At 48.9% G+C, this 14,321-nt stretch overlaps 1 protein-coding gene across 1 annotated transcript in view; it reads right to left on the bottom strand.

The window, feature by feature from the left end:
• LOC142786721 (uncharacterized) overlaps positions 1–14,321 on the bottom strand; it is an 83,521-nt gene that overhangs the window by 46,487 nt on the left and 22,713 nt on the right. The window contains exon 2 of the mRNA XM_075884359.1: positions 13,944–14,011. Within this exon, the coding sequence (XP_075740474.1) occupies positions 13,944–14,011 (68 nt within the window). The remainder of the gene's footprint in view (positions 1–13,943; positions 14,012–14,321) is intronic.

Below are 14,321 nucleotides of genomic sequence, written 5' to 3'. Positions count from 1 at the left end.
TGTGCTCATTCTGAACTCGCGTTGTCTGTGCCGTGCTATGACCCCGACGATGGTGCTTCGTGTAGAGTGTTTGCTGCTTCTGACGTTGACATTGCGCATTTCTCAGCTGTTGTTGTCTCGGTGTCGTGTGCCTCCCCTCCGAAATCGCCTGTGTTGTTTATGCCATCGGTCCCATCTGCGTGCCGTCGAAATATCATGCTTCCGTTTGCCGTCGTCATTTTTCGCAATGGTCACGCTGCCATTTAGGTGTGTAATCCCTCGGACAGCCCGTCATCCTTACTACGTGGAGAATGCCTGGGAAGCTACGAACCTTGCGAGTGCATTCTTCCGGCTACTATACCCGATTCAACGGTTTCGCTCCCAATTTGTGCTGTCACTCCTACCAACACGCCTATTGATGCGCTGGACGTATTCTCGGATGCCATCGACTCTGAGCTCGCACCAACTCAGCGCGAAGAGATCATAAATCTTCTTCTCCGATTTCGTTCTTCATTCGATCGTGACCAGTCAGGCTTAAGCCGAACCTCTGCTGTCGTTCACCGTATTGACACCGGTCAACAAGCCCCGCTAAGGCAGCGTCCGTACCGTGTGTCATCTGCTGAACGCCGTGTCATCGACGAACAAGTAGACGACATGTTGAAACGTGGCATCATTGAGCCCTCCAACAGTCCCTGGGCTTCACCGGTTGTTCTCGTCAAGAAAAAAGACGGATCCATCCGGTTCTGCGTTGACTACCGCCGACTCAACAAGATAACGCGCAAAGACATATACCCTCTGCCGCGCATCGATGATGCCTTGGACTGCCTAGAAGGAGCAGAGTTCTTTTCTTCGTTAGATTTACGCTCCGGCTACTGGCAGGTGCCCATGGCAGAGGGTGACCGCCCGAAGACAGCCTTTGTAACACCGGATGGACTATATGAATTCACCGTTATGCCCTTTGGCCTCTGCAATGCGCCTGCCACTTTCGAAAGGATGATGGATACCGTCTTGCGAGGTCTGAAATGGAAAACGTGCCTCTGTTATTTGGATGACATTGTGGTATTTTCAAGCGACTTTGCGACCCACTTCAGCCGCCTCGAGCAAGTTCTTACGTGCCTTTCCACGGCGAGACTTCAACTTGACTTGAAGAAATGCCACTTCGGCGCTCGCAAGCTTGTAATTCTCGGCCATGTGGTTTCTAAGGACGGCATTCTCCCGGACCCTACGAAACTTAATGCAGTCGCGGCGTTCCCAAAGCCAACCACCATCAAAGAGCTTCGAAGCTTCATCGGCCTATGTTCTTACTTCCGGTGCTACGTCCGCAATTTCGCCTCCATTATCGCCCCCTTGACCAATCTTCTTGCCGGAAGTTCTGATTTGTCAGCGTGGTCGCAGGCGTGTGATGATGAATTTCAGGAACTCCGACGGCTCCTCACCACGCCTCCCATACTCCGACATTTCGATCCGTCTGCTCCAACGGAGCTTCATACGGACGCTAGTGGTGTCGGGCTAGGGGCCATACTGGCCCAACGCAAGGAGGGCTTTGACGAGTACGTCGTTGCCTATGCCAGCCGCACCCTCAGTAAAGCCGAAAAGAATTACAGTGTAACTGAAAAGGAGTGCCTGACCATTATTTGGGCAATCGGAAAATTTCGGCCTTATTTATATGGACGTCCGTTTGATATTGTAACAGACCACCATGCGCTTTGCTGGTTATCTTCACTAAAAGATCCTAATGGTCGGCTCACTCGTTGGGCATTGCGGTTACAGGAGTTCGATATCCGTGTTATCTACCGTTCTGGCCGGAAGCATTCCGACGCCGATGCGCTGTCACGTTCGCCATTGGCTTCAGAGCCTGTCGGCTCGCCTATCTCCACTAGCGCTGCCTTGGCCATCAGCATTTCGGACATGCCTTCCGAGCAACGCAAAGATGCTTGGATTTCTTCTCTTTTGGACTTTCTCTCAAACCGGACGCCCGCTCCAGTTTCCAGGACGCTTCGCCGCCAAGCAGGACACTTCGCTATTCGGGATAACCTGCTTTACCGCCGAAACTACAGCTCGATCGGCCGTAAGTGGTTGCTCGTCATCCCCCGACATCTGCGCTCTGACATCTGTGCCACGTTCCACGATGATCCGCAATGTGGCCACGCTGGTGTGTTGAAAACATACACCCGCTTGCAGCTGTGGTACTACTGGCGCGGTATGTACCGTTTCGTTCGCCGTTACGTAAGGTCTTGCCTTACGTGCCAGCGACGCAAAATGCCCACTCAACATGCCACAGGTTCCTTGCAGCCGTTGCCATGTCCAGCACGAGCTTTCGATCGTGTCGGAATCGACCTTTACGGTCCGCTTCCCTATACTTCAAGTAGCAACCGCTGGGTCATTGTCGCTATCGACCACCTAACGCGGTACGCTGAATCAGCTGCGTTACCTTCTGCTACCGCAAAAGACGTTGCGTGTTTTATACTGCAAAACCTGGTTTTAAGGCATGGAGCACCTCGGGAGTTACTAAGCGACAGCGGCCGCGTTTTTCTCTCCGATGCCATCAAAGCGTTGTTAAACGAGTGTCGCATCATACACCGCACTACCACAGCCTATCACCCGCAAACTAATGGGACGACAGAGCGTTTTAATCGTACACTTGGGGATATGCTGGCCAAGTACGCTTCATCCGACCAGTCAAATTGGGATAGCATACTCCCTTTTGTGACTTATGCTTACAACACTGCAACGCAAAGCACCACTGGATTTTCGCCTTTCTTCCTTCTTTATGGACGCGAGCCATCATCAACAATGGATACCATTCTTCCTTATCGACCGGACCCTTCAGAGATTACTACCGTTTCTCGAGCAGCAGCACACGCTGAAGAATGTCGGAAGCTTGCTCGTGCGTTCACGTCACATGACCAGACGCGCCAAAAACATCGCCATGACGCGTTAACCACGCATATGAGCTTTGCTCCGAACTCACTGGTGTGGTTATGGATTCCTTCTACTCCTCCAGGACTCTCCCTAAAGCTTTCGTCCAGGTACCATGGCCTTTATCGAGTTGTACGCCAAACATCCCCTGTCAACTACCTTGTCGAGCCGCTGGATGCATCTCCGGACAAGCGCCGTCGGGGAAAAGAAATCGTACACATCTCTCGGCTTAAGCCATACCATGACCCTTCTGTGTACACCTGTCCTTAGGTCGCCAGGATGGCTCCCTCATCGGCCGGGGGTGATTGTAACGAGGGCAGTGGGCATGGAGCTCGAGGATAGAAAAGGAAGAAGACTTGCTGTGATCGCAGGCTTGCGTTCAGTTAGCCCTTGCGCTAAATAAAGCTCCCCTTCGCCGAGTCAACTCCTGCTTGTTCAACAACCCGTTTCAATATATATATATATATATATATATATGAGATCTAACAGACAATAATGCCAAGAAATGCATAGGTAAGGTATTAGACATTTATATTGTGAATAAGAAAGAAAAGTGGGTGAAAATAAACTTGCCGTTAGGAGGAATCGAACCAACAACCTTCAAATATATTGCCACGTTCCATTTCCCGAGTTTTTTTTATCGTCCCAACACACCACACGATTCTCAGCGCAAACCGTGCCTGCAGTTTTCGAGAAGGTTCCAGACTGTAGTAGATCATTTCGATAAGATCACGCCTATTGTGCGAACGGTACAGATTGTTCTGGAACCTACGCCACCACCAGCGATAACGCTAGAACATTCGACAGCAAGAGTATAAGAGCCGACGCGCTTCGCCGGTTGTCAGTTGTTGATCGAAGGCCGACGCTCCATTCGCCGCTATCAGTCCGAGACTGCTATCTGTGCAAGACTACTGCTCTAAGTGGACTTTCCGTTTACCGGGCACAGGTTCGCCCAAATAAACAGTTAAATCCCAAAACGAAGTCTCCTGTCTTCGGCCACGTCACGACCCCGTGACATCTGGTGGAGTTGCTGCTTCATTCATGTACCGGACGCCCCCGTCAAGCCGTGAACCCAGCCCACGTCGCGGAGAAGACACCGACGCCAACCAAGAGCAGCGAACAAGCCGCCGACAGCAAGGTCTCCCAGCGGAGTACGGGCTTCTACAAGACAAGGCGCGGAAGGCCAAGGCCATGACCTCTACTGCAGCGACAATGACAACCGGAGCGTCCCAGTCCGCGATCGTCATTCATCAACCCAGGGAACCACCAACGTTTCATGGGTCATCGTTTGAAGACCCGGAAACCTGGCTAGAAACATACGACTGTGTGGCCGCCCTCAACCACTGGGACAACGAAAAAAAGCTCCGTCGTGTGTATTTCTACCTGGAAGACACCGCAAGGACCTGGCTAGAGAATCGTGAGTCCACGCTCCGAACGTGGAATGTCTTCTGCGGCGCATTTCTGCAAACCTTCGCGAGCGTCACTCGCAAAGAGAGGGCCGCTGCTCTACTAGAGACCCGGGTTCAGCTACCAAATGAGAAGGTTGGAATTTTCACAGAGGAGATGACCCGCCTATTTCGTCACGCTGACCCAGACATGCCTGAGGAGAAGAAAGTTCGTTTCTTCATGCGAGGGGTCAAACAGGAGCTCTTTGCGGGACTAATGAGGAATCCACCGAACACCGTCCAAGAATTTGTATCCGAGGCGACCACCATCGAAAAAACCCTTGACATGCGCACCAGACAGTGTAATCGTCGCCTGACTCCAGAATGCGCTGCTGCTCAAACCATTGACTCCGAAAACCTGCGTGAAACGATCCGAGCGATCGTGCGGGAAGAGCTGCGCAAACTGTTGCTTTCGGCACACCTCAAGTGGATTTGATCGCCGACATTGTGCGAGAAGAAGTTCGGCAATCACTTCGAATTCCCCAAACACCGCTGCCCGAGCCAGAAACTTTGAGCTAAGCCGCTGCAGTGCACCACAACGCTCCTCCCCGTCCACGCCAAAACGCTGCTACGTCGCACTTCCGTCGCCAGACACCACCGCCGCCACCACCCGCACCGACGACCTACCGTTCACCAGCGGGCCAGCGCAGTGCGCCGAGGAAAACCGACGTTTGGCGCACCCCTGACCACCTCCCACTGTGCTACCACTGCGGCGAGGCCGGGCACACTTACCGCCGTTGCCAGTACCGACAGATGGGACTGCGTGGCTTCGCCGTCGATGCACCACGTCCGCAGCCAGGGGAACGGCCACGTGACATCGCCGACTACCTGACAGGAACTCAATGGACACCCCGAAGTCCTTACCGTTCGCCGTCGCCCAGCCGCCGCATGTCACCGCCCCCCCGGCAGTACTCCGGCCCAACGCGGGGCCGGTCTCCTAGCCCGTATCCGGGAAACTAAGGGCAGCAACCGGTGGACGTGCGGCTGCTGTGCGACGAACTACCGAAGATCCTCCGACGACGACGACGCCGCGATGGAGCTTTCCGAACACAATGCCAACCAGGCAAAGCCCTGGCGGCGAAAGCTCACTTACCGGAGGTGGTCTGACGACGCAACATGAAAGCAGCGGAACAAGCCGACGCAGCCGTTACCCGACGCCACGCCCTAACTGTAATGCGAGACGGCGAACTAGCGACACCGACGTTCTTATCGACGGCCACAGTGTGGCCGCTCTCGTCGATACTGGAGCCGACTATTCTGTCATCAGTGGGTCGTTCGCCGCGAAGTTGAAGAAAGTGAGGACAGCTTGGATAGGCCCTGAAATCCGCACAGGCGGAGGTCATCTCGTAACGCCTGCATGAATCTGCACAGCGAGAGTCACCATTAACGGTCGTATTTATCCTACAGACTTCGTAGTCCTACAGCGTTGCTCGAGAGATGTCATCCTTGGCATGGACTTCTTATGCCTCCATGGTGCTGTCATCAACCTAAGAACAATGTCAATAACGTTATCCACAGAAGAAGCACTACCACCGCGCACGCCGTCAGGACACCATGCCTTGAATGTGCTGGAAGAACAAGTCACCATTCCGCCTCGCTCAAGCGTCATTATTTCACTCGGGGCTCTTAAGTCACCTGACTTGGAAGGCGTCGTTGAAGGCAGTCAGCATCTGTTGGTCACCCGAAATATTTGCGTCGCAAGAGGAATTGCAGAGCTGCGAGGAGGCACAGCAACGATTATGGTCATGAACTTCAGCAATGAGTACAAACATGTGAACAAAAGAACAATGGTCGCATACATCGAAGAAATTGTCGAAGCCACCTGTGCTTTCGCCCTCGCCGATTCTGCGGAACCTGCTCAGTGGAACCAAGCCCCTCCCATAGCTTTCGACGTCAATCCCAGACTTCCGAACGCTAAGCAAGAACAGCTCAAGGCCCTGCTCCTGCAATACGAAGATTGCTTTTCGTCGTCATCGAAAATTCGGCAGACCCCAATCATGAAACATCGCATCATAACCGAAGAAAATGCCAGACCACTCCGTCAGAGTCCGTACAGGGTTTCGACGCGAGAACGTGAAGCCATGAAGAGACAAGTTGATGAAATGCTGCGGGATGACATTATTCAGCTGTCTAAGAGCCCATGGGCATCCACCGTGGTGTTAGTCAAGAAAAAGGATGGTACCCTACGTTTCTGCGTCGATTATCACCGCCTGAACAAAATCACGAGAAAGGACGTGTATCCTCTCCCACGAGTAGACGACGCACTTGATCGGCTCCATAACGCCAAGTACTTTTCGTCAATGGACCTCAAGACTGGCTATTGGCAAATCGAAGTCGAGGAAAGAGACCGAGGGAAGACGGCGTTTATAACATCGGACGGCCTCTTCGAGTTTAAGGTGATGCGCTTCGGCCTTTGCTCAGCGCCTGCAACTTTTCAACGCGTTATGGATACAGTACTGGCAGGATTGAAGTGGCAGACTTGCCTTGTGTACTTGGACGACGTCGTCGTGTTTTCCTCGAGTTTCGACGAGCATCTTCGGCGCCTTGAAGCTGTTCTTCAAGCCATCGAGACGGCCGGACTCACACTGAAGCCAGAAAAGTGCAGATTCACGTATGAGGAGCTCTTGTTTCTGGGACACGTTATCAGCAAGTCTGGAGTTCGTCCCGATCCACGGAAAACAGCCGCCATCGCCGACTTACTGCCGCCCACTGACAAGAAGGCTGTGCGCCGATTTCTGGGCCTGTGCGCCTATTACAGGCGGTTCGTGAAAAACTTCGCCCGCATCGCTGATCCTCTCACTAACCTTACCAAGTCCGACGTGGAGTTCAAGTGGGAAACGTCACAAAAACACGCTTTCCAGGAGCTTAAACATCGCCTCCAGACGCCTCCGTTACTTGCCCATTTCGACGAATTCGCCGAGACAGAAATACATACTGACGCAAGCAGCGTAGGTCTTGGCGCCGTTCTTGTGCAGAGGGCTGACGGACTTGAAAGGGTTATTAGTTACGCCAGCCGATCGCTATCCAAAGCAGAAGCAAATTATTCCACAACAGAAAAGGAGTGCCTCGCCATCATCTGGGCTACGTCGAAATTTCGCCCCTACCTCTACGGCAGGCCCTTGAAAGTTGTGAGCGACCACCACGCCTTGTGTTGGCTAGCCACCTTGAAGGACCTTTCAGGTCGCCTCGCACGATGGAGCCTGAGACTTCAAGAGTGTGACATTACTGTCATTTACAAGTCCGGCAAAAAACACTCCGACGCCGACTGTCTCTCTCGTGCGCCTGTCGACCAACCGCTACCCGACGACCCGGATGACGAGTACTTCTTGGGAAGGATAACTACCGACGACTTCGCTGAACGACAGCGGGCCGACCCGGAACTTAAGGCCCTAATAGAATACCTCGAAGGCAGGACCGCCGAAGTCCCGAAGGTATTCAAGCGCACACTTGCGTCGTTCTTTCTACGAAACGATCTTCTACAAAACAAAAACTTTTCACCGCTTCGAGCTAAGTACCTTCTTGTGGTGCCTTCAGCTCTGCGACCAGAACTCCTGCAGGCCCTGCACGACGATCCGACGGCAGGGCACCTCGGTGTTTCTCGCACGCTCGCGAGGATACAAGAAAAGTACTACTGGCCACGTCTTACCGCCGACGTCACTCGTTATGTGAGGACATGCCGGGACTGTCAGCGGCGCAAGACACCGCCGACAAGGCCAGCGGGACTTCTGCAGCCAATTGATCCACCTTGCCGACCTTTCCAGCAGATTGGTATGGACCTACTGGGGCCGTTCCTTACGTCGGCTTTCGGAAACAAGTGGATCGTGGTAGCTACCGACTACCTCACCCGCTACGCCGAGACAAAAGCCCTGCCAAAAGGCAGTGCATCCGAGGTAGCTAAGTTCTTCGTCGAAAATATCGTCCTACGTCACGGCGCCCCGGAGGTCCTTATGACCGACAGAGGAATGGCATTCACTGCCGACTTAACTCAAGCGATCTTTGCATACAGCCAAACAAACCACCGCCGGACGACAGCGTACCACCCACAGACCAACGGCCTCACCGAGCGGCAACAAGACGATCGCCGACATGCTTTCAATGTACGTCGATGTCGAACACAAGACGTGGGACGCCATTCTTCCGCCGTATGTGACCTTCGCATACAACACAGCGGTGCAGGAGACGACGCAGATATCTCCATACAAATTGGTTTACGGAAGGAGCCCGGCAACGACGCTCGATGCCATGTTACCCAACGTCACCGACGAAGAAAACCTCGATGTGAGCGAGTACCTTCAACGCGCCGAAGAAGCCCAACAACTTGCGCGTATCCGTATCAAGAATCAACAGACGACCGACAACCACCGTTACAACATTCGACGACGCTTCGTGGAATACCAGCCCGGTGAACGTGTTTGGGTGTGGACGCCGATACGCCGACGTGGACTAAGTGAAAAGCTTCTGCGACGGTACTTCGGACCGTACAGGGTGGTTCGACGTCTTGGCCCTCTTGATTACGAGGTTGTCCCCGACGCCATCACGAACTCTCAACGACGTCGATCGCGACCTGAAGTCGTACATGTCGCGCGCCTCAAGCCGTTTTATGCACGTTAACAAACTGAAACAGTGTTTTTTGTATTATTGTTGTATCGTAATTTGTTCATTGTACTTTCTTGCATTATTATTGTACCTTCATCTTTAGTTAATGCATCGGGACGATGCCTTTTTTCAAAGGGGAGCAGTGCCACGTTCCATTTCCCAAGTTTATGTTATCGTCCCAAAACACCACACGATTCTCAGCGCAAACCGCGCCTGCAGTTTTCGAGAAGGTTCCGGACTGTAGTAGATCATTTCGATAAGATCACGTCCACTGTGCGAACGGTACAGATTGTTCTGGAACCTACGCCACCACCTGCGATAACGCTAGAACATTCGACAGCAAGAGTGTAAATGCCGACGCGCTTCACCGCTTGTCAGTTGTTGATCGAAGGCCGACGCTCCGTTCGCCGCTGTCAGTCCGAGACTGCTATCTGTGCATGACTACTGCTGTAAATGGACTTTCCGTTTACCGGGCACAGGTTCGCCCAAATAAACAGTTAAATCCCAAAACGAAGTCTCCTCTCTTCGGCCACGTCACGACACCGTGACAATATATATATATATATATATATATATATATTTATATATATATATATATATATATATATATATATATATATATATATATATATATAATTATGAATAAAGAAGCACAATTACGAAAATTTGATAGTTGTTTACTCTCCGTTTCGGCCGTGGTACGGCCTCCGTGAAGAATCCTGACGAAGGCCGTGCCACGGCTGAAACGTTGAGTAAACAACTATCAAATTTTCGTAAGTGTGCTCTTTTCTTCCTAATTATATTTTCCGCAGACCCACAAAATTTTTCAACACACACACACACACACACACACACACATATATATATATATATATATATATATATATATATATATATATAGTCCAAAAAAGTTGGGAAAACGACATAGTTCTCAATCAGGTACTAGTGGATTCGAACGTGCAAAACAAACCTTGTTCCACAAAGCGAACACGTTGAACCCCTTTGGGGTGCTTCGTCGACGCACAGACTAAAATATGGCACTAACAACGCGTTTTAAGCTTCGTCTCCCCACGCACCTTTCGCCAGAGTTAGGATGCGCGCTTTCATCCTGTACTTTCTTCACCACCGGGTGTGGTCGCCTCCACTCGCGCACTTATCTCTTTACGGGGAAGTTTCAGGGTGTTGTGCGCCCTTCGCAAAGGTCGCGCTGATGTCACAGAACACGCCAAGGCAAGTCCCCTCGTTCACTTGCGTTGGCTGTGTTTGCAAAACTAGTGAGCTGCTAGTTAAAAGAGCTTAAGTTATGGCCAGTCTAACAAACGTTGGTAGGCTAGTCGAGGAATTCATAGAGTTTTTTAGAGCAAAAACCAACAACGAAAGCTCTGTCACAGAAACTGATAAATAAGTGATGTAGGTAAACTGCAGCCTTTTTTATTTACAACTTGCCTCAGAAACAGCTCACATCTGCTGGATGTACTAGGCGCGTGCACGTAAAGCTCATTTGCCTTACCAGTCTGCGCACTCGTGAAATTGTGAAACAGGTCAAAATCATGGAACTCGTTTGACTGTGAAATTCCCCATTATTATGATGGATTTAAACTCTTCTGTAAACAAGTCGTACCATCACAGGGGGAAGCGAGCTTTAGCGCGCAGCAAAAAAGTAGCAAGATGCGTGTTACCGAAGTGTGGTGGTGACATTGGTCCCTCATTATTTTGTTTTCAAGCTGAAATGCATGCGCCAGTGATTCAAAAGTCATATACAGAAGAAGAAGCCTGTAATTATGCCCTATCACCAAAAAAGACCAACAATCTTAAGAATGTGGCCATTATGTACCCAATACCAGTAGTGTGTTCTTCCACAAAGAAACTTTCAGATGTTATGGAAGAGTGTTTGTAAATAGAATAAGGACCCCGCAATGTGAAAAACCACCTGAAGTTTGCAAACTGTGGTATACGTGTGGACTACAAAATTCGACTCACATGTGACAAAGTGTATGTGGTCAATCGTGCGCCTGCGTCAATGAGCGACGTAAAGGGGCCATGCAACACTTTTTGAGCACGGTGAGAAAACGCTGTCGATCGGTATTGAAGGTTCCGAAAAACACGCGAACTAAGTATTAGAGCGCGGTACGCAGCCTGCAACGCACAATAAATTATCAAAGTAGCCAAAAATTGCTTTCTTATCTCGCAACAAAACACGCAAGAAACTCAAAAATCACTTGTGGAAGGCCTTCTATCAGCCATTGGCTAATTTGAACATGGCACGCTCGGTCTTTACAAGGACGACCTACATAGTACGTGCGCGATCATACTGAAAAGCCGCGTATTTAAAAAACGTTCTGAAGGTCAAGACGCATCATTGTGCACGTGATATATTTTCTTTGCCTCTGGCATCCCTTTCTGGTTAGCTTCCAGCGGTTTCGTCGGGACGAAAAAAAGAGAATGCGATTTCTGCGCGCGACAATTCTTTGTTACTCCGCTGAAACTGGACGGACTCTTAAAATTTTTGCGGCGTTGAGTTCGGGAGGTGATAAGATTTTTCAGTGTATTAATTGCATGGTAACTTCAAAAAAGTGTTGCGGGGCTCCTTTTACAACATGAGCGACCGCTGCCGACTGATGCAAGCTCCCATTAGGCTCAGTATTTCCAAAAGTGTAAGCGGTAAGCTTTGTTTCAGCTGACAACTATCTCGAAGAAGAGTGTTGACATCACTACCCAAGAATTATCAAAAGTACTTTACATATGATCATGAGGATCACAGCACACTAGTTTTCCTTCCTCAACCGTGTTTGTCACAGAATAATTTTTTTTTGGGGGGGGGGGGGCGCTATTATGAGTTCTCTTGGTTAGTCAAGTTGCGGTGACTGCTGTGCATGGTTTACACTACGCCTGTCCTTCCCTTATCTAGTTGGTAAAAAAAGTGGAGTGACGCAATACATATTGTCAGTTGAGAGTAGCGCTTTTTCCTTTCTTCCATTTTGCGGCTTGGTGTTTTTTGGATATAAAAGCACTATTGTAACTAGTAGGTTTTGCATAATTGATATTTATCGTCCGTACCCAAACATTAGAAAGGCTGCATGGCAGGTTTGCGCATCCAGTGCGAGCACGAAGTAACGGCTGTCACAACTGTTACTTGACACTTTTTCTTGTATAGCTGCGTGTTCTTTTCGTGCGCCCTTCTTTGTGTTCTAGCATCGAGCTCTAACAGTCAAGCTGCTTGCTTTTAGAGCATGGAATTCTGGTTTGCGGCTGTTGCATTCATATTTTTGTCCTTGCGACATAATTGGGTTATTTACAATGAAACATCTATATAACAAAGGTTTTCTATAGGGTAGAGTAGCCTAAGGCAATTACTTCTAGGCAAATCCGAATCGAAGATCATATGAGTGAAAGTTATTGATTTAAAATATTACAAGCTCCAAGTCAACGTTGTGCTTGCTTTACAGCAGGTATGAGAAATATGACATGTAGAGAAGTTTTCCTGTGTCTTTTGACCAAGTTAGAATGACAGAAGCCTTTTTTGAATCAATGACCATCACGGCGTTTCTTTTTTGTGCATGCCTTCCTTCTTACTGCTCGCTATAGCAAAATATTTATGATGTTCTGCCATCGAACGTGTGAGAAGGTAGCGTGTTATCAAAGACTACGAGTACCTCTTGATGTGTTCGTTGAGTCAGAAATAAAACAAATACCGTTACAATAAAATGTGCCGGTTGTCTTGCACATACCACCTAGTGTTCTATCACAACGTTGTGGTTTTTCTAATCTGCTATGTCCCAACTCTAGCAAAACATGATGCGGGAATCGGAAGAAGAGCATCAGTAAAAACAATTTTAAAACAGACAGAAAACAAGTTAGCAAGTCTTCTTGCTACATTAAAGGAGTTGCAGGGATGAAAAGTTGGCAAGTTCGCTAAATAAAACCTACCTTCACACGAAAAAAAGAACATTTATATCTATAGTAACTGTCAAAGCTTTTCATTTGCTTTTGGTTACTAAAACAGTATTATTTTGTATTTGTGGTAAAATGTCAGTTGTATTACTTATGTATTAGCTGTCTCAAGGCTGCTGCCAATCCACGTATTATACACGACTAGTATACGTACAATATGAGCGACTGTAATCTACCACTTTAAGCACCACAAAAACTTCACGCAATAATAACTAAATGTGGAATAGCAAATCCAATGTCAGAAACAAACTTAGCGAAAGCTGAAAGAGTAAACGTTTTAGAACTCACTGTAAACTGTCTTCGGTGAACTACTACAAGTGCACTTGCAAGGTAACTGCTAAGTCATAAACAATCATAACTTTTGTGAAGTAATAAAAAAACCACTCTGCCGATATTCGCTATTCTGCGAAGAATATAGGTGCACACTACACATCTGCGATGCATCATGTGAGCTTTAATGAAGCTGCGACTGGTGACGATGAAGAATGATGCTGGAGCTCTTTTCAACTGGTTCGATTCGTTAAACAATCAACCAGTTATCGCCTCGCATTGTGGCACGCCTGGCTGCTACTTTCCTCTTGTACCACACGATATGCTTAGGTTAACGTGGTTTTTTAGCCTACGTGTTGCCGACGAGTTGCCTTGTATTCTGTTTTGTTTTCACGAAAGAATTTAAAGCACTGGCGTAGCTCTGATGTATATTACTCGAACGGCTTGCAGAGGATCTGGATTGAAAATCACCCTATCCTATTTTTTTTTTTGTGTTAGCGAGAACAGACACAGACAGCAGCGACGACGACGACGGTGAACAATTGCGCTACCAACATGAGTTGCCACTGTGATCTCATGAGAGCTTTTGCTATGAAATACGAACTCTTCGTCCTAGACGTGGACCAATTATTGACGACAAAATTTAGACGGGAAAATATGAAAACAAGAATTATTTCAATCTGAGAATATCACAATCTTCTAGCAGGAAAAATATGTCGTGAAAAGTATGTCAAGGAGCATTGAGTTTTATTTAGAGTGTGACTGAAGCAATGTTTCACTTACGCTCCTTGGCATCAATCGGTGGCAGAAAAGTGGTCTTGAAGAGAACGTCCAGACCTCTAGAAACAGCACTGAAAGAGAGGGTGCTCAATAAGGAGATGCAACATGCGCTTTTTTAAGATGTTGGACAAAATCAGAAATCCAATCAATAAGAAACTTGGCGACGTTAATCATTTTGCATCAGCTTAAGAGCCTTGAAGAAACAAGGCCATGTGTTTGACGTCTCACTATACTGAAATTGCGATGCTTTTAATAGTAACATTCATCTTCTCAAAACGGGTATTAGCTGCATTCGACTATCGCGGCCAAGTTTTTAGCTGAGTGTCAACGCGCAAGTGGTCAGCGACGGAAAAGCGCACACACACCAGGACTGAAGGAAAA

Source organism: Rhipicephalus microplus, unplaced genomic scaffold (genome assembly GCF_043290135.1).
Source record: "Rhipicephalus microplus isolate Deutch F79 unplaced genomic scaffold, USDA_Rmic scaffold_28, whole genome shotgun sequence".
Lineage (NCBI taxonomy): Eukaryota > Metazoa > Arthropoda > Arachnida > Ixodida > Ixodidae > Rhipicephalus > Rhipicephalus microplus.
The sequence above is the reverse complement of the archived record's forward strand: the minus strand, read 5'-3'. Positions and strand labels throughout refer to the sequence as shown.